The sequence below is a fragment of the Entelurus aequoreus genome, linkage group LG06 (assembly GCF_033978785.1).
Source record: "Entelurus aequoreus isolate RoL-2023_Sb linkage group LG06, RoL_Eaeq_v1.1, whole genome shotgun sequence".
In the NCBI taxonomy this organism is placed as follows: Eukaryota; Metazoa; Chordata; class Actinopteri; order Syngnathiformes; family Syngnathidae; genus Entelurus; species Entelurus aequoreus.
In genome coordinates, this window is record NC_084736.1 from 26,263,707 (window position 1) to 26,288,098 (window position 24,392).

Sequence of the window (24,392 nt, forward strand, 5' to 3'; positions counted from 1 at the left end):
TTGCCAATACCAGTTTCTTACTGCGATATTTAGGTTTTGCGCATTGCTAGGGGTAATGCAGCTATTGTGATGATTTCGCAGAGGCTCTTACCGATAACACTCTTGGCGAAGGAGGCCTTCTTGAGCGTAGCGAGGCCCAGGTCTCCGATCTTGACGGAGGCAGAGGGTCCCGTGATGAAGATGTTGTCGCACTTGAGGTCGCGGTGCAGGATGGGGGGGCAGCGCGAGTGCAGGAAGTGCAGACCTTTGAGGATCTGGAAGCTCCAGCGCTTCAGCAGCTTCAGCTTCATCTGACGGAATCTGCGCAAGTACCTGAGGGGGAGGAGTCCGTGAGACAGGAAGTAGTGGGCGGGTACCTCAGCAAACTCACGTCTTGAGGGTCCCTGAGGTCATGAGCTCCGTCACCAGGATGGTGCACTTGGGACCTCTCTGCGCCGACTTCCACGAGTCGAAGAAGCGTACGATGTTCGGATGCTGGAGACCTTTCAGCATCTCCACCTCCTCGGTGAACCTCTGACGCTCCGCCTTGCTCAGACGCTGCGTCTATGGGGTGAAAGGTCGTCAGCATGTTTGTGTGCTGTTATCAACACCAGCCAGATGGCGCTGGTGGGCTCTGTCAAGCGCTGAGTCATCGTCTATGCTTTATCTCACACGCGCACGCGGCTGCTTGATGAGGCCTGCGGTGACATCACTGCAGGCCAATCGTAGCCCAAGAGGTCAAGGTGGCACAAAAAGTGTGTGTGTGTGTATGGCGTGTGCGTGCACTTGTGGTACCTGCAACTCGCACCAGGCTACCTCCACGGTGGTCTCAGTGTCGAGACCCTTGTAGACGGACTTGAAGGATCCTCGGCCGATCTCGATGTTGAACTTGAGAAAGCGTCCGTCCGGAGAAGACGCCACCGCCTTGGTCTCCACTTCATCGCGCTCCTCCTCTTCCCTCTGTTGCCACGGTAACACTTCCCTGTCGGACGACAACAACGCCGCCGCCATGTCTTCGCTTTCCTCAGAGCTGCTGTCCATTTGGACGTCCAGTGGACTGTCCAGTGGACCGTCCTCGTGGATTGTCCCAGGAAAAGTAGGAGAAGGAAGAGGAGGAGGAGGAAGGGTGTTCTCGTCCCCGAGTGTCTTCATGATGTGTCCTCCTTGCTGGACATTGTGTGCCAGTGAAGACAAGATCAAACTAGTGGATGTTCCTTCAGACCTCTGAGTGCTCTATCAGCTGAGTTCAGATGGTAGGAGGAGTTAGCACAAGCCCCGCCCCTCAGACACCTGAAGTCCAACTTTTAGAGATTATATATATCAAGTATTTATGCCACGTTTTTTTAAGTCTAGTTCAAAAATGAAAAATATAAAGCAAAAGTTTATTGCACATTCCAGCACTGCGCTGAGCATGACAGCGGAAGTTGATTATTTAGGTCCTATGAATGCTTTCTAGGATCGACTCGTACTGCCTGTCTCCTCCCACAATGCTTTGCGCTCCAAAATAGTTGCCAGTCATTGTAGCAAACATCTGAGAGGACGTCAGCTTGTCCCAATTTGTCTTTTCGCTGCGAACTTCTTCTTTTCCGAACACATCATGAAGGAGACCGCGGCCAAGCGGCGGGACCGAGCGGGCGGTCGAGACCGGGACTCGAAGGCCGAGAAGCCGAAGGAGGTCGGCGCCGAGCCGCAGGACGTGGAGATGCCCGAGGCGGAGGCTGCTAGCTCGGCCAAGCAGCCCAAAGAACTGGACAGCCTCACGTTGGACGGTAAAGTGGACCGGTACCGCTGACACCACATAGTGGTTCTTCCCCGCACCCAACACGCTTAAATTCGAGTTCTTGTACGCGAGCTTTAGTTAGCTTGTTAGCGCCGGCGGTTAGCTAGCTGGTGACGTCACTGAGCTAACGCAACATAAATATAGCTCAGTAATGAAATTACACGAGCCAAATAAGTGCATGAAGAAACGCTGAGGTTATGTGGATTTATTATAGCAGCTTTTTTGGATGTTTTTTTTCATTCACTTTTTTTAATTAAGACCAGAACACATGTGTTTTTCTTTTTTTATGCAATCTAATTCGCAAATAAACATTAGCAAGAGTCAGCTAACAATTAAGTCAATTGGGGTCGCTCTATTCCAACTATAAAGCCCTCTAAAACATCCATAATTCCTCCATAATTCCTCCATCAAGGTTTTATATATGTGTTGTAAGTATATATGTAATGTAACAGGCACATTAATAATAATATGTAATATTTATGTATTTTGCTCATTTTAAGCATACGGCTGTGTATTAATTTCACCAATGCATCACAATGTTCTGTTTTTCCTTCAACAACACTACTAATCATGGCATATTCAAGTGAGACAATAAAGACTACTTTGGGACAAATGATGGACCAAAAACTTAGATGTTTTTATCCTGAATATAAGGAGAATGATCTACAAGTTTTAAAAATTGTGTGCTCAACAGATCCAGCTTTAGTGAAACACGAAGCATCATGTAGCAGTATTGCTAAGTACTAAACAAGATATACAAAATATGAACATTGTAAAAACAATCACTTTCTGAACAAAGCCTGCTCTCACTGGGGTGCCGACTGACGGGATGTTTATATCTTCCTGTTTTGATGAAGAATTAATCATAATCCCCACGAAGGATAAAAAAGGTGCCGCAAACAAGCGTCTTTTCGTGTATTTCTCACCATCTACGAATCTAAGTTGAATGTCAAAGCTGACCAACTTCTCGGTTTATGTCCACAACCTTCTACTATCCAGGTGAGAAACATGATTTATGATCGAGAATTCACTTTCACCAACTCAGAAGCGATGCAGCTGCTCAATGTGTCAATATAGCAGCACAAGCAAGTTAGCTCTCTGTGATCAATGCGTGGTGTTACTAAAAGTAGTTCCTCTGTGTTAGCGCTTATAACAGTGTTAATATTTAGGTGATGGGTTGTAAATGGAATATTGTTGGCGGTTTTTGGATGGATGTTTTTTACAGGGCTTTATGGGCGGAATAGTGTACTGCTGTTGTTAGCCACCTCATACTTGCCATATTTTACGAGTTAGAATGCATAAAAAAGAAAAACATGAATTCTGAAGTTGTGAATGATAGACAAAATTTCCCCCAAACAGTGCGGTTCTCTTTAAATCTTGCTTACACAATGAAGTCACTGAGTTCTTGTCCTGGCGGTCAGACATCAAGGAGCACGTCAAGCAGATCGAGAAGGCCGTGTCGGGGAAGGAGCCGCGTTTCGTCCTGCGAGCGCTGCGAGCGTTGCCGTCCATGAGTCGCCGCCTCAACACGCTGGTGCTGCACAAAGCCATCGGCGGCTTCTTCACCAACAACGCCGCCACCAGAGACTTCCTGCTGGCCTTCCTGGACGAGGTGAGTCAGTGCGAGTCACCCCGTCTTCCTACAGGCGTCTGACTGCCCCATGTTTGCGCTCAGCCCATGGACATGGTGGACGGAGACGTTCCGTTTCGTCCCAGGACGGGGAAGGCAGCGTCTAATCCACTGCTGCCGGAGGTGGAAGCCTACCTGCAGCTGCTGCTGGTGGTCCACCTGACCAACAACAAGAGGTTCACCGAGGTGAGGGCAACACGCTGTGCCTCGCTAGGTGCACTCCTATTGGTCCGACTCTCATCGTGTGACTGTTGGCTCCAGGCGCAGAAGGTGGCTGATGACCTGCTGCACAAGATCGCCTCCAAGAACCGCAGGGCTCTGGACCTGGTGGCCGCCAAGTGTTATTACTACCACGCCCGAGTCTACGAGTTCCTGGGCCAGTTCGATACCATCCGCAGGTACGCGTCTTGTACGTCTCTCATGCCTCTCTGGCATCAGCTGACCCTCCGTCCTCGCCGCCCGCAGCTTCCTGCACACTCGCCTACGCACGGCGACGCTGCGTCATGACGCCGACGGCCAGGCGGTTCTTCTGAACCTCCTGCTGAGGAACTACCTGCACTTCAACCTGTACGACCAGGCCGAGAAGCTTGTCTCCAAGTCCGTCTTCCCTGAACTCGCCAATAACAACGAGTGGGCCCGATACCTTTACTATACAGGTGCACTGGATTTATACATGATCTAAAATATAATATTTATAAATAGTCTTTTCTTTTTGTTGTATTTAGGGCTTTGCAATATGGCTGAGAACTGTGTCACAATGTGCGTTTTTTATATCGGTTGATATAGAGAATTATTAATATTTTTTATGACTTATGGAAAATAAGGAGCAGGAAAAAAACGTTTTATCTCAAATGTAACCATCCTCTGGTTATATATCCTCAGCTATCAAAGCAGGAAGTAAATATCAACCCAAGAATGGAAAATTCAAACAATATAAACATCCATCCATCCATTTTCTAACACTTGTCCCTTTCGTGGTCGCGGGGAGTGCTGGAGCCTATCTCAGCTGCATTCGGGTTGAAGGCGGGGTACACCACGGACAAGTCGCCACCTCATCGCAGGGCCAACACAGATAGATAGACAACATTCACTCTCACATTCACACACTAGGGCCCATTTAGTGTTGCCAATCAACCTATCCCCAGGTGCAATGTTTTTGGAGGTGGGAGGAAGCCGGAGTACCCGGAGGGAACCCACGCAGTCACGGGGAGAACATGCAAACAAAATTGTAAAATCAAATTGAACACTTAACAATAAGCTTCGCAACTTCCGCTTTCTTCTGACAAAGATGGTTAAAAAAATTAAATATTTTATCCAATGCATTTTTTATTGGCAATATATATTAATATCCTTTTATCGCCCAGCCCTAGTTTTTTTTGTATTATTGACCCAGGTGTCATGTGACATGCAGGTCGCATTAAAGCCATCCAACTGGAGTACTCGGAGGCTCGCAGGACTCTAACCAACGCACTGAGGAAAGCACCCCAACACACTGCTGTGGGCTTCAAACAGACGGTAGAGGAACACACACACACAAACGCTTTGAGCCACCATGCAGCAAGCATGTGCATGTGTGTGCAGGTTCACAAGCTGCTGATCGTGGTGGAGTTGTTGCTAGGAGAAATTCCTGACAGACTTCAGTTCAGACAGCCTTCACTCAAGAGGTCTCTGATGCCCTACTTCCTGCTGACTCAGGGTCAGTGCTGGCTACCGTTAGCGCCGCCTGCTGCAGGACACCAGCCATTGTGACCGTTGATGATTGTTGTGTGTGCACGTGCAGCGGTGAGAACGGGCAACCTGTCCAAGTTCAACCAGGTGTTAGAGCAGTTTGGAGAGAAGTTCCAGGCCGACGGCACGTACACGCTCATCATCCGCCTGAGACACAACGTCATCAAGACTGGTGAGCCGGCAGCTCTGCACCCCCGCTGTGACATCACATGCTCTACAGAGGAACAACCGTGTGTGTGTTTTCAGGTGTGCGCATGATCAGTCTTTCCTACTCTCGCATCTCGCTGGCCGACATCGCGCTCAAGCTGCAGCTGGACAGTCCAGAAGATGCGGAGTTCATCGTGGCTAAGGTAGCTTCCACATGCTTCTTCTCTATTGTTGGTCATCTTACCTTAAAGGCCTACTGAAACCCACTACTACCGACCACGCAGTCTGATAGTTTATATATCAAAGATGAAATCTTAACATTGCAACACATGCCAATACGGCCGGGTTAACTTATAAAGTGCAATTTTAAATTTCCCGCTAAACTTCCGGTTGGAAACGTCTATGTATGATGATGTATGCGCGTGACGTCACGACGGCAACGGAAGTATTCGTACCCAATGTGTCACCATACAAACTGCTCTGTTTTCATCGAACAATTCCACAGTATTCTGGACATCTGTGTTGGTGAATCTTTTGCAATTTGTTTAATGGACAATGGAGACTGCAAATAAGAAAGTTGTAGGTGCGATCGGTGTATTAGCAGCGGACTACAGCAACACAATCAGGAGGTTGTGTTGTGTTTGAGCTGGATACAAGACGCACTACCGTGAGTACAGCTTTGGCTTCCAAACATTTGATCGCTTGCCCGTACGTGCGTGTCGCTATGTGCATGTCACGTACGTAACTTTGGGGAAATATATGTTTCTTGCCGACTCTGATGGCGGCCGGGGTGTCGTCGAAAGCTACAACGCCCGCCGCCGCTCCGTAGTTAGCTTCAATTGTTAAGCTTCGCCAAGCTGGAAATTATTAACCGTGTATTTACATGTTCATGGTTTAATAGTATTGTTGATCTTCTGTCTATCCTTCCAGTCAGGTTTTTTTAAAATTTTGTTTCTATCTGCATTTTAGCCCGATGCTATCACATTAGCTCCGTAGCTAAAGTGCGTCAACGATGTATTGTCATGGAGATAAAAGTCACTGTGAATGTCCATTTCGCATTCTCGACTCATTTTCAAGAGGATATAGTATCCGAGGTGGTTTAAAATACAAATCCGTGATCCACAATAGAAAAAGGAGAGTGTGTGGAATCCAATGAGACCTTGTACCTAAGTTACGGTCAGAGCGAAAAAAGATACACCCTGCACTGCCTCTCTAGTCCTTCACTGTAACGTTCCTCATCCACAAATCTTTCATCCTCGCTCAAATTAATGGGGTAATCGTCGCTTTCTCGGTCCGAATCTCTCTCGCTCCATTGTAAACAACGGGGACAGTGTTTCCCATTAACTGCCAAGATACCTGTGGCGGTGGGGGCGTGGTCACCATGACATCATCGAGCAATTTGCATAATTTACTACAATGATTTGATTTTCTCTAAAAAGGCTCAAAAAATGTATACTTACTAATTAATAATAACAGTTTTGTGTTAAACGTCCATCCATCCATCCATTTTACAATATAATTACAACACTTTATGTACATATTTATATACAGATTTGAACAATAAGTTATTCACTGAAATATATTTATTAATTGTGGTTCTTACAAAAAATATATCTTATAAAATATAAAAGCTAAAATGTCTCAAAGCTCTGCCCCTTTAATTAGTGCATACTAAATAATTTAACTTTAGCCTACTACTACAACCATATTTTTTACCAGCAACATAAAGTGAAACAGAGGCAGAGGTGTCCTGCCACAGTCAGTAACAAATAAACAGTAAACAGTAGTGGTGGTAGATAAACACAGAGCTTCATCAAACATCTGATCCACTGAACAAAGAGCTCCAAAAATCTTGAACTTTAGACTGCCATCAGTTTTACTCCCTACACTTAACCATGTTTTTCCTACTGCCTGCAGACTTTGCACTCTTTGTTATATACACGTTGTGTTTCTAATATAAATACATTTAATAAAGTCAAATACAAATAAGGCAACAAGAGAAGTATCCTACACTTCTCTTTTGTAAAGTAAATCTGAACAGCTGATATGGGCATCTACATCAACTATATGATTTGCCTGAGAAGCTGGAGAGGACACAAAAAAAAAAAATTTTTTTTTTTTTTTTAATTTTTAATTTTAATTTTAAATTTTTTTATTTTTTTTTATTTTTATTTGTGACGGACGTAATTATTTCGTGGCGGGCCGCCACAAATAAATGAATGTGTGGGAAACACTGGGGAATTGTGAGGAATCCTTCCTCCTGTGACGTCACGCTACTTCCGGTATAGGCAAGGCTTTTTTTTTTATCAGCGACCAAAAGTTGCGAACTTTATCGTCGTTGTTCGATACTAAATCCTTCCAGCAAAAATATGGCAATATCGCGAAATGATCAACTATGACACATAGAATGGATCTGCTATCCCCGTTTAAATTTTAAAAAATCATTTCAGTAGATAGTATATATCTGTATCATGAATCAATTTAAGTGGACCCTGACTTAAACAAGTTGAAAAACTTATTCGGGTGTTACCATTTAGTGGTCAATTGTACGGAATATGTACTTCACTGTGCAACCTACTAATAAAAGTCTCAATCAATCAATCAAAAAGCCTTTAATGCGCTGACAATCCTTTAAGTGGTGCGGCTTCATAGCTTACCGAAGTCGTACTAAAACATTTTGATAGATTTTTGAGCGCCGTGTGTAATGTTCTATATTTTCAATGGAACATATAAAATGTTGGTGTTGTTTACTTGAGTTATATTGCAGTCTACAAGTATCTCTTATGTGTGAACTGGTCACACTTATCATTACACCATGTACCAAATAAAATAGCTTCGAGGTGGGTGAGGTCAACCAAACTTATTCCTTACATTAGGCGCACCGGGTTATAAGGCACACTGTCGAGTTTTGAGGGGGAAAAAAGCATTTTAAATGCGCCTTATAGTCTGGAAAATACGGCAGTTACTCAGCAAAGTAACAGACGTAATGTTTCATTTAGTTATTTTTACGTTTGATGACATTTTTAAGGTCAAAGATGTTTATATTAACTGATTGAAGAATACAAACACTGTGTACAATATTTTAGAACATTTGGCATTTATCTGAACGCAATAGATTGCAGTCTGCCGTATGATATGCAGAGCAATAAAAATGTATTAAAAAATATTCTGTAAACATTAGATATTGAACTTAGGTAAAAACACACAAAAGAGCATTTGGCCTTTAAGTAGTGCAATAAAAAAAATACAAGTTAAATAAATAAAATAAAGTATCCTTCATCCACGTTTTATCAACCATCACAACATTTATCTTAACGAGATGGCCTAATTCTTAAATTGACTTTACACACAATCGTCAATATTTACAAAACTGAGAAGTAGTAGTCTTATGAATGATACACAAACATTATTTTCAAACTAATTTATCATCAGGTCAGCTGCATCATGTCTCAATGTTTATGTATTGTCCACTTATTTAAACAGAGAAGCATTTTAATGCTACGGCTCTGGATATGTACTGTATGTGTGTTGTTGTGAAAGAGAGTTACGATGCATGCCTTCATCATCATGTGAGTGCAGTAGAAGCAGCAAATGCACGTAACTCACTTACAGCCTGGAGATGTCACCATGACTCGCCGGCTGATGGCGCCAAAAATAAAAGGTGCCCTCTTTACTGTTCACATATAATGGGGTGGAAAAAATCCACACATTTTTGTTTTGGCGCTGCTGAAGAGAATTTCAACTTCCTAACAAGGCAGGAAAGGTATCTGATTGGCTCAACATCGTTGCTAACCCCTCTCCCATATTTGACGCTATTAAAGAGATGTAAGAGACGGCGTGGCGAAGTTGGTAGAGTGGCCGTGCCAGCAATCGGAGGGTTCCTGGTTCGATTCCCACCTTCTACCAACCTAGTCATGTCCGTTGTGTCCTTGAGCAAGACACTTCACCCTTGCTCCTGATGGCTGCTGGTTAGCGCCTTGCATGGCAGCTCCCGCCATCAGTGTGTGAATGTGTGTGTGAATGGGTGAATGTGGAAATACTGTCAAAGCGCTTTGAGTACTTTGAAGGTAGAAAAGCGCTATACAAGTATAACCCATTTATCATTTATAATTTTATCATTTAATTGGATATATTCCGAATTTGTCCCACCCATCGACAAGATTAAATTAAATATAGTTGGATTTCATGTATGTCAACGTTTCCGTCAACACTAGTTTACTCTAATGGCAAAATTCCCAACACTGCTGAAAACTGTGTCACGATACAAGCAACTTTACCTCGAAGGTGTGCAGGCGTTTACTGCGCACAGCAAATACATGCCGCGCACAAAATCAAATCCCATCTGAACTCTAAACAAAATAAACGCATAACAATTTATTCTGTATGATTTTGCAATGCAACTGCAACAGATAGAACAATGTTTGTCAACACTACTCAATTATTGTAATGTTATTGTAAAGTGCCAGGAAGTTACAGCTGTACTCTAAAGGGTGAGCACGGCTAACGTGGTGTGGTGTTAGAGGTCTTGGTGGCGACGAGCGCCTCGCATCATTTACAGACCACATTTGTCTTACTACGGTCCCTTTCAAAAAATCCAAAACCTGTCCAGGTGACTTTTCCTCTTTTATCCACAATTTATTCATTCTCACTTTCTCTTCTCACTCCATGCAAAGAAGCAACCAGCAGACAACAAGATGGCGCAACCAAACTTGATAGTTGTTACACTTATTTCATTGGCTGGTCACTCCCACTGATCGGTGATCATTTCCTGCGTTGCTCAGTTACCAGAGAGCGAGTGCCTTTGTTCATGCAACCAACCTTGCTTTGCAATGTCCGATTTCTTACGACCAAAATGTGTGTGTGTGTGTGTGCGTGTGCGTGTGTGTGTGTGTCTATATATACAGTATATATATATATATATATACAGTGTATATATATATATATATATATATATATATATATATATATATATATATATATATATATATATATATATATATATATATACTGTATAGTCTTTCGAACGCATTTTTTAGTAATATCGATTGTGTCGCGATATATATTGATATCATTTGATCCAACCAGCCCTATGCTTCACACACCCACTACTCAGCTCCACAGTGACACCAGTGTGTGTGTGTGTGTGTGCGTCTGCGTGCGTGTATGTGTGCGCGTAGGCCATCAGAGACTGTGTGATCGAGGCGAGCATCAACCACGAGAAAGGCTTTGTCCAATCCAAAGAGACCATGGACATCTACGGGACCCGAGAACCGCAGCTGGCTTTCCACCAGAGAATCTCGTTCTGCTTGGACATACACAACATGTCTGTCAAGGTAAACACATGATCACATGACTGTGCACACAGGTCACATGATCACATGAGGTGTGATGTTTCCTATGTTTGTCTTTCAGGCTATGAGGTTCCCACCCAAAGCTTACAACAAAGACTTGGAGTCAGCAGAGGTAACGATTATACACACACACACTGATACAATGCAGTGTATTGCTATATACCATACATATATATATATATATATATATATATATATATATATATATATATATATATATATATATATATATATAAACGGAATACAATGATTTGCAAATCCTTTTCAACCCATATTCAATTGAATGCACTACAAAGACAAGAAACTCATAAACTATATTTTTTTTTTGGCTGCAACACGTGCCAAAGTAGTTTGGAAAGGGCATGTTCACCACTGTGTTACATGGCCTTTCCTTTTAACAACACTCAGTAAACGTTTGGGGACTGAGGAGACACATTTTTTAAGCTTCTCAGGTGGAATTCTTTCCCATTCTTGCTTGATGTACAGCTTAAGTTGTTCAACAATCCGGGGGTCTCCGTTGTGGTATTTTAGGCTTCATAATGCGCCACACATTTTCAATGGGAGACAGGTCTGGACTACAGGCAGGCCAGTCTAGTACCCGCACTCTTTTACTATGAAGCCACGTTGATGTAACACGTGGCTTGGCATTGTCTTGCTGAAATAAGCAGGGACGTCCATGGTAACGTTGCTTGGATGGCAACATATGTTGCTCCAAAACCTGTATGTACCTTTCAGCATTAATGGCGCCTTCACAGATGTGTAAGTTACCCATGTCTTGGGCAATAATACACCCCCATACCATCACAGATGTTGGCTTTTCAACTTTGCGCCTATAACAATCCGGATGGTTCTTTTCCTCTTTGGTCCGGAGGACACAACGTCCACAGTTTCCAAAAACAATTTGAAATGTGTACTCGTCAGACCACAGAACACTTTTCCACTTTGTATCAGTCCATCTTAGATGAGCTCAGGCCCAGCGAAGCCGACGGCGTTTCTGGGTGTTGTTGATAAACGTTTTTTGCCTTGCATAGGAGAGTTTTAAGTTGCACTTACAGATGTAGTGACCAACTGTAGTTACTGACAGTGGGTTTCTGAAGTGTTCCTGAGCCCATGTGGTGATATCTTTTACACATTGACGTCGCTTTTTGATGCAGTACCACCTGAGGGATCCAAGTTCACGGGCATTCAATGTTACATTCAGTGATTTCTCCAGATTCTCTGAACCTTTTGATGATATTAGAGCAGAGCAGAGCAGCTTTATTTGTCCATTCTTAACATGTACAAGACACATAAGAACTGAAATTACATTTTCGGCACAATCCCGCTAAGAGCAGACATACGTTACAGGGAGACAAGACGGGACCGCCAACGGATCAGCCACTTAGGGCGCTCCTTAAAAAGGTGGGGAAAAGACCATAGATGGTGAAATCCCTAAATTCCTTGCAATAGCTCGTTGAGAAATGTTGTTCTTAAACTGTTCGACAAATTCCTCACGCATTTGTTCACAAAGTGGTGACCCTCGCCCCATCCTTGTTTGTGAATGACTGAGCATTTCATGGAAGCTGCTTTTATACCCAATCATGGCACCCACCTGTTCCCAATTAGCCTGTTCACCTGTGGGATGTTCCAAATAAGTGTTTGATGAGCATTCCTCAACTTTCTCAGTCTTTTTTGCCACTTGTGCTATCTTTTTTGAAACATGTTGCAGGCATCAAATTCCAAATGAGCATAAATTTGCAAAAAACAACAAAGTTTTCCAGTTTGAATTTTAAATATCTTGTCTTTGCAGTCTATTCAATTGAATATAGGTTGAAAAGGATTTGCAAATCATTGTATTCTGTTTTTATTTACCATTTACACAACGTGCCAACTTCACTGGTTTTGGATTTGTCTATGTATATGTCCAGTCAAAACACTTGTTAAAGTTCTGATCGTGCAAACGTTGATGCTTGGGTGTTAGGGGCGTAACGGTATTGTAGATACCGCGGTATTGCGGTTTCAAAGTCTTCACATTAATACAACCTGACAGTTTTTAGCGTTGGCCGAGTCTGAAAATAAATTACATCTCCCAGAAACCTCTGCTGCAGCGGGAGGGCGGCAAGGTGAGGGTGTGGAACGCCATAAGCAGGAAGTGAGGCGTATACGTAGTAGATTAGTAAAAGTTTTTTTGGGACTTTTCCTGAACTATTCATCAAAATCAATCCATAACTGTTTTGAGTTATGTTGCTAACAAACAGACAAACAAACCCTGGCGAAAACATAACCTCTTTGGCGAAGGTAAGAAAGTCTGCATTCTGCAAAGCAAAACGTCCCACTTTCGTTTTAAATGTTTCCAAGGCGACACAGAACCAGCTGGTCATGTCGCACCGCACGCACGTAATCACCAAAAAAAATAAGGTTCAACACGGGAAATACGAGGAATCTCAAAAACTACTTGATAAATCATCAATCCATCCATCTATTTTTCCACCGCTTGTCTCTCTGGATGTCGCGGGGGCTGCAGCCTGTGCAGCTGCACTCGGGTGGAAGGCAGCGTCCACCCTGGACATGTCGCCTCCTCATAAAGTGTCACACAAAAGATATTATCAGTTTGTGAGCTATTTACATTATTAAAAGTTAAATTGTTAGTTAACTTTTTTAAGAAACAGCATATTGCAGACTGATACAAACATGTCCACTGTGGTGGACACTGCTTCTTATAAAGTAAAAGTTAAAAGACACTGAAGTGAACATTATTGTGTTACACTGAATGTTTGCATTGTTACTTTAAAAACACACAACTGTAATTTAAAAAAAATATTTTATAACAGTAGATGTCCTTGCACAATTAATTGCACTAAAAAAATTATAAATATTATTTAGAACATTTGAGAATTATATTTGTGTTCAATTACAGTAAGTGTTTGTCATAAACATTCCTGCCACTTCATTTTACACATTATAACTTTTATTTAAAGACCTACTGAAACCCACTACTATTGACCACGCAGTCTGATAGTTTATATATCAATGGTGAAATCTTAACATTGAAACACATGCCAACACGGCCGGGTTAACTTATAAAGTGCAATTTTAAAATTCCAGCCACACTTCCGGTTGAAAAACTCCTTTGGATATGATTTATGCGCGTGACGTCACAAAATCCACGGAAGTGGTTGGACCCCATCGAACCCGATACAGAAACCTCTTGTTTTCTTCGACAAAATTCCACAGTATTCTGGACATCTGTGTTGGTGAATCTTTTGCAATTTGTTTAATGAACAATGGAGGCTGCAAAGAAGAACGTTGTAGGTGGGATCGATCGGTGTATTAGCGGCTAAGTACAATACTTACAGCAACACAACAAGGACTACTTACTACGCCTAGCCGATGCTTGCCGCCAAACCCACGGATGAAGTCCTTCGTCGCGCCGTCGATCGCTGGAACGCAGGTGAGCACGGCTGTTGATGGGAAGATGAGGACTGGCTGGCGTAGGTGGAGCGCTAATGTTTTATCATAGTTCTGTGAGGTCCGGTTGTTAAGTTGCTAAATTAGCCTTAGCAACAGCATTGTTAAGCCTTACCAGGCTGAGAATTTTTAACCGTGTAGTTACATGTACATGGTTTAATAGTATTGTTGATCTTCTGTCTATCCTTCCAGTCAGGGGTTTATTTATTTTGTTTCTATCTTCATTTGAGAACGATGCTATCACGTTAGCTCAGTAGCTAAGTGTTTTCACCGATGTATTGTCGTGGAGATAAAAGTCACTTTAAATGTCCATTTCACATTCTCGACTCTCATTTTCAAGAGGCTATAGTATCCAAGGTGGTTTAAAATACAAATCCGTGATCCACAATAGAAAAAGGAGAGAGTGTGGAATCCAATGAGCCAGCTTGTACCTAAGTTACGGTCAGAGCGAAAAAAGATACGTCCATCACTGCCTCTCCAGTCCTTCACTGTAACGTTCCTCATCTACGAATCTTTCATCCTCGCTCAAATTAATGGGGTAATCGTCGCTTTGTCGCTCCGAATCTCTCGCTCCATTGTAAACAACGGGGAATTGTGAGGAATACTAGCTCCTGTGACGTCACGCTACTTCCGGTACAGGCAAGGCTTTTTTTATCAGCGAGCAAAAGTTGCTAACTTTATCGTCGATTTTCTCTACTAAATCCTTTCAGCAAAAATATGGCAATATCGCGAAATGATCAAGTATGACACACAGAATGGATCTGCTATTCCCGTTTAAATAAAAAAAATGCATTTCAGTAGGCCTTTAAGTACATTATTGTACTTAGTAAACATGACAGCTTGTGAGACAGCGCCCTCTGCTGGTCTCATAACTGCATCACGCTCTGCCTACCCCTGCAGATAGCGCCATTATAAACTATCATACTAATTACTGACAGTGTTGCCCAGATTATTGCTGGGTTACAAGTATAATCCATAATTCATACATTCCACACCCCTGTGCTAACTGAATTTCTGCAAAGTAGGGACACTATTTATTTTTATGATTTGTATTTTCATTTAGTCTTTGTAAACCCTCCACATACACTCTTTTATAGACACTTTAAATTCTCCTAAAACATATTTAATCAATCAATCTTTTTAATTGTACAGCCCTAAATCGCAAGTGCCTCAAAAGGGCTTCACAAACCCCAATGACATCCTCGGATCTGAAACCACATCTGGGCAAAAATGGACCATTCTGTCTGAATACTTATGACCATGTGATATTTCAGTGTTTCTTTTTCTAAAAAAATTGCTAAAATTTCTACAATGTTGTTGTTTTTTCTGTCAAGATGGGTTAGTACATTAATGAAAAATAAAATGAACATTTTGGATTTCAGCACAATTAAACAAAGACGTAAAGGGGTCTGACTACTTAGTGTATATGTATATATATGTGTGTAAACATATGTATGTGTATATACGTTTATATTTATATATATATGTGTATATATTTATATATGTGTATATATATAGATATGTGTGTATATATATAATTTATATATATGTCTGTGTGTATGTGTGTATATATACATATGTGTATCTACACACACACATATATATATATATATCCATCCATCCATCCATTTCCTACCGCTTATTCCCTTCGGGGTCGCGGGGGTTGCTGGAGCCTATCTCAGCTACAATCAGGCGGAAGGCGGGGTACACCCTGGACAAGTCGCCACCTCATCGCAGGGCCAACACAGATAGACAGACAACATTCACACTCACATTCACACACTAGGGCCAATTTAGTGTTGCCAATCAACCTATCCCCAGGTGCATGTTTTTGGAGGTGGGAGGAAGCCGGAGTACCCGGAGGGAACTCACGCAGTCACGGGGAGAACATGCAAACTCCACACAGTAAGATCCCGAGCCCGGGATTGAACCCAGGACTACTCAGGACCTTCGTATTGTGAGGCAGACGCACTAACCCCTCTTCCACCGTGCTGCCCATATATATATATATATATATATATATATATATATATATATATATATATATATATATATATATATATATATATATATATATATATATATATATATATATATATATATATATATATATATATATATATATATACACTACCGTTCAAAAGTTTGGGGTCACATTGAAATGTCCTTTTTAAAGGAAAAGCACTGTACTTTTCAATGAAGATAACTTTAAACTAGTCTTAACTTTAAAGAAATACACTCTATACATTGCTAATGTGGTAAAGGACTATTCTAGCTGCAAATGTCTGGTTTTTGGTGCAATATCTACATAGGTGTATAGAGGCCCATTTCTAGAAACTATCACTCCAGTGTTCTAATGGTACAATGTGTTTGCTCATTGGCTCAGAAGGCTAATTGATGATTAGAAAACCCTTCTGCAATCATGTTCACACATCTGAAAACAGTTTAGCTCGTTACAGAAGCTACAAAACTGACCTTCCTTTGAGCAGATTGAGTTTCTGGAGCATCACATTTGTGGGGTCAATTAAACGCTCAAAATGGCCAGAGAAAGAGAACTTTCATCTGAAACTCGACAGTCTATTCTTGTTTTTAAAAATGAAGGCTATTCCACAAAATTGTTTGGGTGACCCCAAACTTTTGAAAAGTAGTGTGTGTATATATATATATTTATATATATATTATATATATGTGTGTGTATATTTATCTTTATATACATACATATGTGATATATAAGATGGTAAAGATGGACACATTAAATCGATGATGAGTAGTTAAGAGGTCAAATTCCTTCTGTGTTAAGCATACTTGGACATTAAAGATGATTCTGATAAACTTTATTAATTTTCTAGAAAAATATGTTTGCCTCAGCATTACAACACACACACACACACACACATAAAAAGTAATTCAAATAACGAGCCTGTTTGCAAAGTGAAAACTAGAAATATGGCTGCCTAGATGTTTCAGTCAGGTTATGTTGACGCTGCGCCTCTACTCCCATGTTTGTTCATGTCTGTCTTATCATTTTCATCTCAGTATTAAGCGTACAACTGAGATGTTTTCCTGGGCCTCTTCAGGGGCAGCATGGCTCAGGTGGTAGAGTGGTACTATTCTCAGTCCACCTGTGACCATGCGCAAGCACCCGTGAGCAAGACAGTTGCCCTGCTGCTGCGTCATGTGCTAACAGTGTGGAAGCGCTTTGAAGGTAGACAAGTCCAATCTTGTGCTCGTAAAAGTGATGTGACTCCGGTCTCAGCTCACATAAAAGTCAGCATTCCTTACCAAAACACTCTTACTGGGCAGAAAACCTAAGGTGACATCCAGGTGACGCCACTGCGCGCCCCGCCTCCTGACACACAAACTTTGTCTCCCGCGTGAAATAATCCAGTTAAAAATATTTTACTGCACTCGCACAAAAGCCTTGAAGTGTCCAAAATGTGTGAGGATGTAAAGCGGAATGAATCATGATTGTTGTGTAAAGAGAGGCAGTCGTCATGCCTTATAACACATGTGTGTCACTTCACTCTCATTCCTCTCATACATGTGTGCTGACATCACTTGTTTACTCATACAATCATTTAACATCTACTTTGGACTTTACAGTGTCGTATACATGTACACCATATTTGTATCAAGTACAGTATGTCCAATTATAAACAACTCTTGTAGTAGTCCTCTGTATGCACGACTGTCTAATGTAGATCTACACTAGATGTAGGTCTACACTAGATCTAATGTACATCTACACTAGGTCTAATGTAGATCTACACTAGATCTAATGTACATCTACATTAGGTCTAATGTAGATCTACACTAGATCTAATGTACATCTACATTAGGTCTAATGTAGATCTACACTAGATCTAATGTAGGTCTACACTAGATCTAAAGTACAGTTACATTAGATCTAATGTAACTCTTAAAATGGATCTACATTAAACCTAATGTAAATCTTAAAGTAGATCTAATGTAACTTTAAACTGTTGTAGTTTTCCTCTGTAGGTCTACATTACATCTAGTGTAGATCTACATGAAATCGAATGTAGATCTACTTTATATCTAAAGTAGATCTACATTCGATTTCATGTAGATCTACACTAGATCTAAAGTATAGTTACATTAGATCTCATGTAACTCTCAAAACAGATCTACATTAGATCTAAAGTAGATCTGCATTAAATCTAATGTAACTCTTAAAGTAGATCTACCTTAGATCTAATGTACACTTACATTAGATCTATTGTTACTCTAAAGTAGATCTATATTAGATTTAAAGTACATTTACATTAGATCTAATGTAACTCTTAAAGTAGATCTACATTAGATCTAATGTAAATCTAGAGTATACCAATGCTTCTTGACAGCTTTGCCTTTAGAACACACCATCAAAGCTTCACACTCAAGACCAGGATCGTGTGTGTGTGTGTGTGTGTGTGTGTGTGTGTGTGTGTGTGTGTGTGTGTGTGTGTGTGTGTGTGTGTGTGTGTGTGTGTGTGTGTGTGTGTGTGTGTGTGTGTGTGTGCAGGAGCGTCGGGAACGTGAACAGCAGGATTTGGAGTTTGCCAAAGAAATGGCGGAAGATGATGATGACAGCTTCCCCTGAGCTCCTCTGTTGACTTCCTGTTTGAACAGGAAGTGGTGATTTGTTATCCACAATTTTTTTTTTTTTTTTTGCTGTGGTGTTTGAACCAATAAAAGACGTCGACTTTGTCCAGGTGTCCATTGTCTTTGATACCACTGCAGCTTTTCCAGGCTGAGTCTGCAATGTTGCACTTCCTGTCATTTTTCTCCACACAATACACCTATATGCAATAATTGTTGCATTCTACTTTATTAAATATATATGTGTGTGTATATATATAAAGTTAAAAAGTTAAAGCACTGATGATTTAACCCCCAATTCCAACCCTTAATGCTGAGTATCAAGCAGGGAGGTAATGGGTCCCATTTTTATAGTCTTCGGTATGACTCGGCCGGGGTTTTGAACTCACAACCTACCGATCTCAGGGCGAACACTAACCACAATGTATGTATATATATATATACATGTGTGTATATATATATATATATATATATATATATATAGTGTTGGGTTAGTTACTGAAAACCAGTAACTAGTTACAGTTACTAGTTACTTTATTTAAAAAGTAACTCAGTTACTTACACCAAAAAGTAATGCGTTACTGTGAAAAGTAACTAGTTACTTCTTTTTGTCTTTTTTTTAAAGCTCCCATTAAGGCCCTTTTAGCCTTCATTTCAGTACTGTTATTGCACTGGAGAATAATACAATCTGTTGATCAGCGCTAGGATTTTTCAAAATCAAGTCATAAAAATGGGGTCCTACAGTAAATTTTTGGGGTCCCACTTTTTTGTAAGCGTTTTGAAAAAAAAAAGATAAACGTATGCATTATCCTGTTATATCTCACATTCTATATTGTGTTTTGGAAAAAGGTTGTCATAAACGTTAATTCATAAAAAAAAAAAAAAGAAAACAAATTTGTATACATATGTAAATGTATTCAGTTATAAACATTCGTTCACTTTCTTCTTTCCTTCATGGATCTAAATTTTACCGCTGCTGGTAGTTTTTTCTATGTTTTTATTTAATAAGTTGTAGGTGTATTTATTTCAGTATAAAAGTGTAAAAAGTGTTTTGCTTCGGTCATGAAATTATGATAATGGTGTGCCAGGGCATACATACATTTTATATTTAACGCTTAAATCTCTGGAGTCTACATCATCTTCATATCCATCCCTCATTTCAAAATGTTTTAGTTTTTTTTTATGTTGTTATTTTGTTTGTTTTCCGCCCTTTTTTGTCAAACAAAACTATGTTTTTAATGGCAAACACACAAAATATGCAAAATCTTCCACCAAAAATATTTTTCAAAGTGGAATATTTGATGTGAAGTAATCGGAACCTTGAATAGGTCAAAAATTCGTAATAACATTGATTTTGATTCAATATTATGTTTTGAGCAATGACAGTTTGAAAGAAATTGATTAACGTCGACCCCGACTTAAACAAGTTTAAAAACTTATTTGGGTGTTACCATTTAGTGGTCTATGGGTGAGGGCCGACATCTTCGAGCCATAGCAACCAGACTGGCGTTGAAAACAAACCGTTGCCATTACTCTTTAACCTGTCGACCTACGCTGGTTAAACCCGTCATTCTGCCTCCAAAATGCCGAAAAACTGTGTTGTTTTTGGTTGTGCTAACCACAACTGGAAACAGGGAAAACAAAGGTTGTATTTTGTTCTGCCAAAGCGTGATAAAAGCCCACAGAGACGAGACAAATGGCTCGCAGCTTTACACCGGGAAAACGAGGACGGTTCTCACTGGAGTCCCCCAAAGTCGGCAGGCAGGCAGGCAGGCAGCATCATGGTGGACAGAGACAGTGGAAGTGAGCAGGGAGGAGCAGCCACGGGCCCAGGCTTCGGTTCCATGCACGCTACAGCGGGAGGGACGGGCTCGGCTTCCGGCCTCCAGCATGAGACGCAGGAGCTGGCGTCCAAGCGAGTTGACATCCAAAACAAACGCTTCTACTTGGACGTCAAGCAGAACACCAAAGGCCGCTTCTTGAAGATAGCCGAAGTCGAGGCCGGTGGCAACAAGAGCCGCCTCACGCTGTCTATGTCGGTGGCGGTCGAGTTCCGCGACTACTTGGGGGACTTCATCGAACACTACGCCCAGTTGGGTCCCAGCAACCCGGGCATGGTGCAGGATGAGCCGCGGCGGGCCCTGAAAAGCGAGTTCCTAGTGCGGGAGAATCTACATGGACCTGAAAGAGAACCAGCGGGGACGGTTCTTGAGGATCCGGCAGACCGTGAACAGGGGGCCCGGCTTGGGGTCAGACCATTGCGCTCCCGGCGCAGGGACTTATCGAGTTCCGCGACACTTTGGCCAAACTTATTGACGATTACGGCGTGGACGAGGATCCCGCGGAGCTGCCGGGGGGCTCGTCGATGACTGTGGACAACAAGCGCTTCTTCGACGTGGGCTCCAACAAGTACGGCGTGTTCACACAAAGTTGTTGATAACTTCCGCGTCTCTTTCTTAGTAGCGCGCAGGCTAAGCTAACTATCAATCAATCAATCAATCAATGTTTATTTATATAGCCCTAAATCACAAGTGTCTCAAAGGGCTGTACAAGCCACAACGACATCCTCGGTACAGAGCCCACATACGGGCAAGGAAAACTCACCCCAGTGGGACGTCAATGTGAATGACTATGAGAAACCTTGGAGAGGACCGCATATGTGGGTAACCCCCCCTCTAGGGGAGACCGAAAGCAATGGATGTCGAGTGGGTCTGACATAATATTGTGAAAGTCCAACACATCAGCAAAAGTCCAGTCCATAGTGGGGCCAGCAGGAACCATCCCGAGCGGAGACGGGTCAGCAGCGTAGAGATGTCCCCATCCGATGGACAGGCTAGCGGTCCACCCCGGGTTGGGAGCAGAGTAGAAAAGAAAAGAAAAGAAACGGCAGATCAACTTGTCTAAAAAGGGAGTCTATTTAAAGGCTAGAGTATACAAATGAGTTTTAAGATGAGACTTAAATGCTTCTACTGAGGTAGCATCTCTAACTTTTACCGGGAGGGCATTCCATAGTATTGGAGCCCGAATAGAAAACGCTCCATAGCCCGCAGACTTTTTTTGGGCTCTGGGAATCACTAATAAGCCAGAGTTCTTTAAACGCAGATTTCTTGCCGGGACATATGGTACAATACAATCGGCAAGATAGGCAGGAGCTTGACCGTGTAGTATTTTATATGTAAGTAGTAAAACCTTAAAGTCGCATCTTAGGTGCACAGGAAGCCAGTGCAAGTGAGCCAGTATAGGCGTAATATGATCAAACTTTCTTGTTTTTGTCAAAAGTCTAGCAGCCGCATTTTGTACCATCTGTAATCTTTTAATGCTAGACATAGGGAGGCCCGAAAATAAAACATTACAGTAATCGAGACGAGATGTAACGAACGCATGGATAATGATCTCAGCATCGCTTGTGGACAAAATGGAACAAATTTTAGCGATATTACGGAGATGAAAGAAGGCCGTTTTAGTAACACTCTTAATGTGTGACTCAAACGAGAGAGTTGGGTCGAAGATAATACCCAGATTCTTTACAGAGTCACCTTGTTTAATTGTTTGGTTGTCAAATGTTAAGGTGGTATTATTAAATAGATGTCGGTGTTGAGCAGGACCGATAATCAGCATTTCCGTTTTCTTAGCGTTGAGTTGCAAAAAGTTAGCGGACATCCATTGTTTAATTTCATTAAGACACGCCTCCAGCTGACTACAATCCGGCGTGTTGGTCAGCTTTAGGGGCATGTAGAGTTGGGTGTCATCAGCATAACAGTGAAAGCTAACACCGTATTTGCGTATGATGTCACCTAGCGGCAGCATGTAAATACTAAAGCGTGCAGGGCCAAGAACCGAACCCTGGGGAACTCCGCACGTTACCTTAACATAGTCCGAGGTCACATTGTTATGGGAGACACACTGCATCCTGTCAGTAAGATAAGATTTAAACCAAGACAAGGCTAAGTCTGACATCCTAATACGCGTTTTGATACGCTCTAATAAAATATTATGATCAACAGTATCGAAAGCGGCGCTAAGATCAAGAAGTAGCAACATAGATGACGCATCAGAATCCATCGTTAGCAATAGATCATTAGTCATTTTTGCGAGGGCTGTCTCCGTAGAGTGATTTGCCCTGAAACCGGATTGAAAAGGTTCACAGAGATTGTTAGACGCTAAGTGTTCATTTAGGTGCTGTGCGACAATTTTTTCGAGGATTTTCGAGATAAACGGAAGGTGGGACACCGGCCGGTAGTTTACCAGGAGATCAGGATCGAGGTTAGGTCTTTTGACTAGAGGATGAATAACCGCTTTTTTGAATGCTAGGGGAACAGTGCCAGAAGAAAGTGATAAGTTTATAATATTTAACACTGATGGACCTAATAATACAAAAAGCTCCTTGATAAGTTTCCCAGGAATTGGGTCAAGTAAACATGTTGTTTGTTTTGTCCCATTTACACATTTTGACTATTCCTCCAATGTTATTTCATCAAAGAGAGAGAAACTATTTTGGAGAGCAGTGTCCGTCGTATATACAGTCGTATCTGTGTTAATAGAACCCAGTTGTAGCTGAGATGCATTGTCTTTAATCTCTTTTCTAATGACTTCAATTTTCTTATTAAAGAAATTCATAAAGTCATCTGCTGAGTGGGTGGAGCTACTGGGAGGAGTCCCTTGTTGGGTTAGCGATGCTACTGTACTAAACAAAAATTTAGGATCATTTTTGTTGAGGTGGATGAGATTTGAGTAATATTTAGCTTTAGCTGAGGTAAGTATGCGTTTATAAGTTATTAAACTATCACGCCATGCTTGATGGAAAACCTCAAGTTTAGTCGCACGCCATTTGCGTTCCAGCTTTCTACATGATAATTTCTGGGCTTTAGTTTCTTCTGTAAACCATGGGGTACGCCTTTTAGGGGCCCTTTTTAGCTTTAGCGGTGCTACACTATCAATGGTGTCACGCAGGGCGTCGTTAAAGTTGTTAGTGAGGTTATCAATACAGCCCACATAATTTGGGAATGGTGCCATTACCGAAGGCAGTAGGTCAGTAAGAGTCGTCGTTGTGGCAGCATTAATGTTGCGGCTGCTATAGTAGTTATTATTATTATTATTAGTTTGTTGACAATGAGTCAGAACTTCGAATTTTATAAGGTAATGATCGGACATTACTTTAGTGTACGGGAGTATCGTAACTTTAGAGGTGGTGACACCCCTGACAAGCACTAGATCTATCGTATTACCGTTGCGATGCGTGGGTTCATTTATTATTTGTGTAAGACCACAGCTATCAATTATAGTCTGGAGCGCCACGCATGGAGGGTCCAATGGGGTATTCATATGGATATTCAAGTCCCCCATTATGATTATATTGTCGGCGTGCGTCACTAGATCAGCAACAAACTCTGAGAATTCACTGATGAAGTCCGAATAGGGCCCAGGGGGGCGGTAGATAACAGCCAGGTGGAGAGGCAGCGGTGTGACAAACCTCATAGTGAGCACCTCAAACGAGTTATATTTATTATTTAGGTTAGGTGTAAAATTATAGTTTTCATTGTATATTAGTGCGACACCCCCTCCCCTTTTAAGAGGACGGGCAACATGCGCATTGGTATAGTTAGGAGGAGATGCCTCATTTAGCGCAAAAAAATCGTCTGGTTTGAGCCAGGTCTCGGCGAGACCAACGACGTCAAGTTTGTTGTCTCTAATGACCTCATTAACTAATAACGTTTTGGAAGATAATGAT

General features: G+C 41.7%; 2 protein-coding genes and 1 pseudogene across 5 annotated transcripts in view; 2 read left to right on the plus strand and 1 right to left on the minus strand.

The window, feature by feature from the left end:
• The window catches only part of LOC133652050 (serine/threonine-protein kinase WNK4-like), a 15,534-nt gene extending 14,317 nt beyond the window's left edge, over positions 1–1,217 (minus strand). For all 3 annotated transcript variants that reach the window (XM_062050382.1, XM_062050381.1, XM_062050380.1), the window contains exons 1-3: positions 775–1,217; positions 371–543; positions 92–312 (exon numbers count right to left, since the gene is read on the minus strand). In XM_062050382.1, coding sequence (XP_061906366.1) covers positions 92–312; positions 371–543; positions 775–1,131 — 751 coding nt within the window. In that variant the 5' untranslated portion in view covers positions 1,132–1,217. The remainder of the gene's footprint in view (positions 1–91; positions 313–370; positions 544–774) is intronic.
• psmd3 (proteasome 26S subunit, non-ATPase 3) overlaps positions 1–18,772 on the plus strand; it is a 20,576-nt gene extending 1,804 nt beyond the window's left edge. Inside the window, exons 1-12 of one of the 2 annotated variants that reach the window (XM_062050387.1) lie at positions 1,436–1,748; positions 3,181–3,371; positions 3,435–3,575; positions 3,651–3,787; positions 3,855–4,045; positions 4,801–4,904; positions 4,971–5,085; positions 5,170–5,289; positions 5,364–5,467; positions 10,442–10,597; positions 10,677–10,727; positions 18,588–18,772. In XM_062050387.1, the coding sequence (XP_061906371.1) occupies positions 1,577–1,748; positions 3,181–3,371; positions 3,435–3,575; positions 3,651–3,787; positions 3,855–4,045; positions 4,801–4,904; positions 4,971–5,085; positions 5,170–5,289; positions 5,364–5,467; positions 10,442–10,597; positions 10,677–10,727; positions 18,588–18,665 (1,560 nt within the window). In that variant the 5' untranslated portion in view covers positions 1,436–1,576 and the 3' untranslated portion in view covers positions 18,666–18,772. Of the gene's footprint in view, positions 1–1,435; positions 1,749–3,180; positions 3,372–3,434; positions 3,576–3,650; positions 3,788–3,854; positions 4,046–4,800; positions 4,905–4,970; positions 5,086–5,169; positions 5,290–5,363; positions 5,468–10,441; positions 10,598–10,676; positions 10,728–18,587 lie in introns of those variants that run through there. The other variant, XM_062050388.1, reaches the window with a different exon arrangement.
• Positions 18,773–20,436: 1,664 nt separating this feature from the next.
• On the plus strand, positions 20,437–21,101 carry LOC133652723 (transcriptional activator protein Pur-alpha-like; annotated as a pseudogene).
• The last annotated feature ends 3,291 nt before the right edge of the window (positions 21,102–24,392 follow it).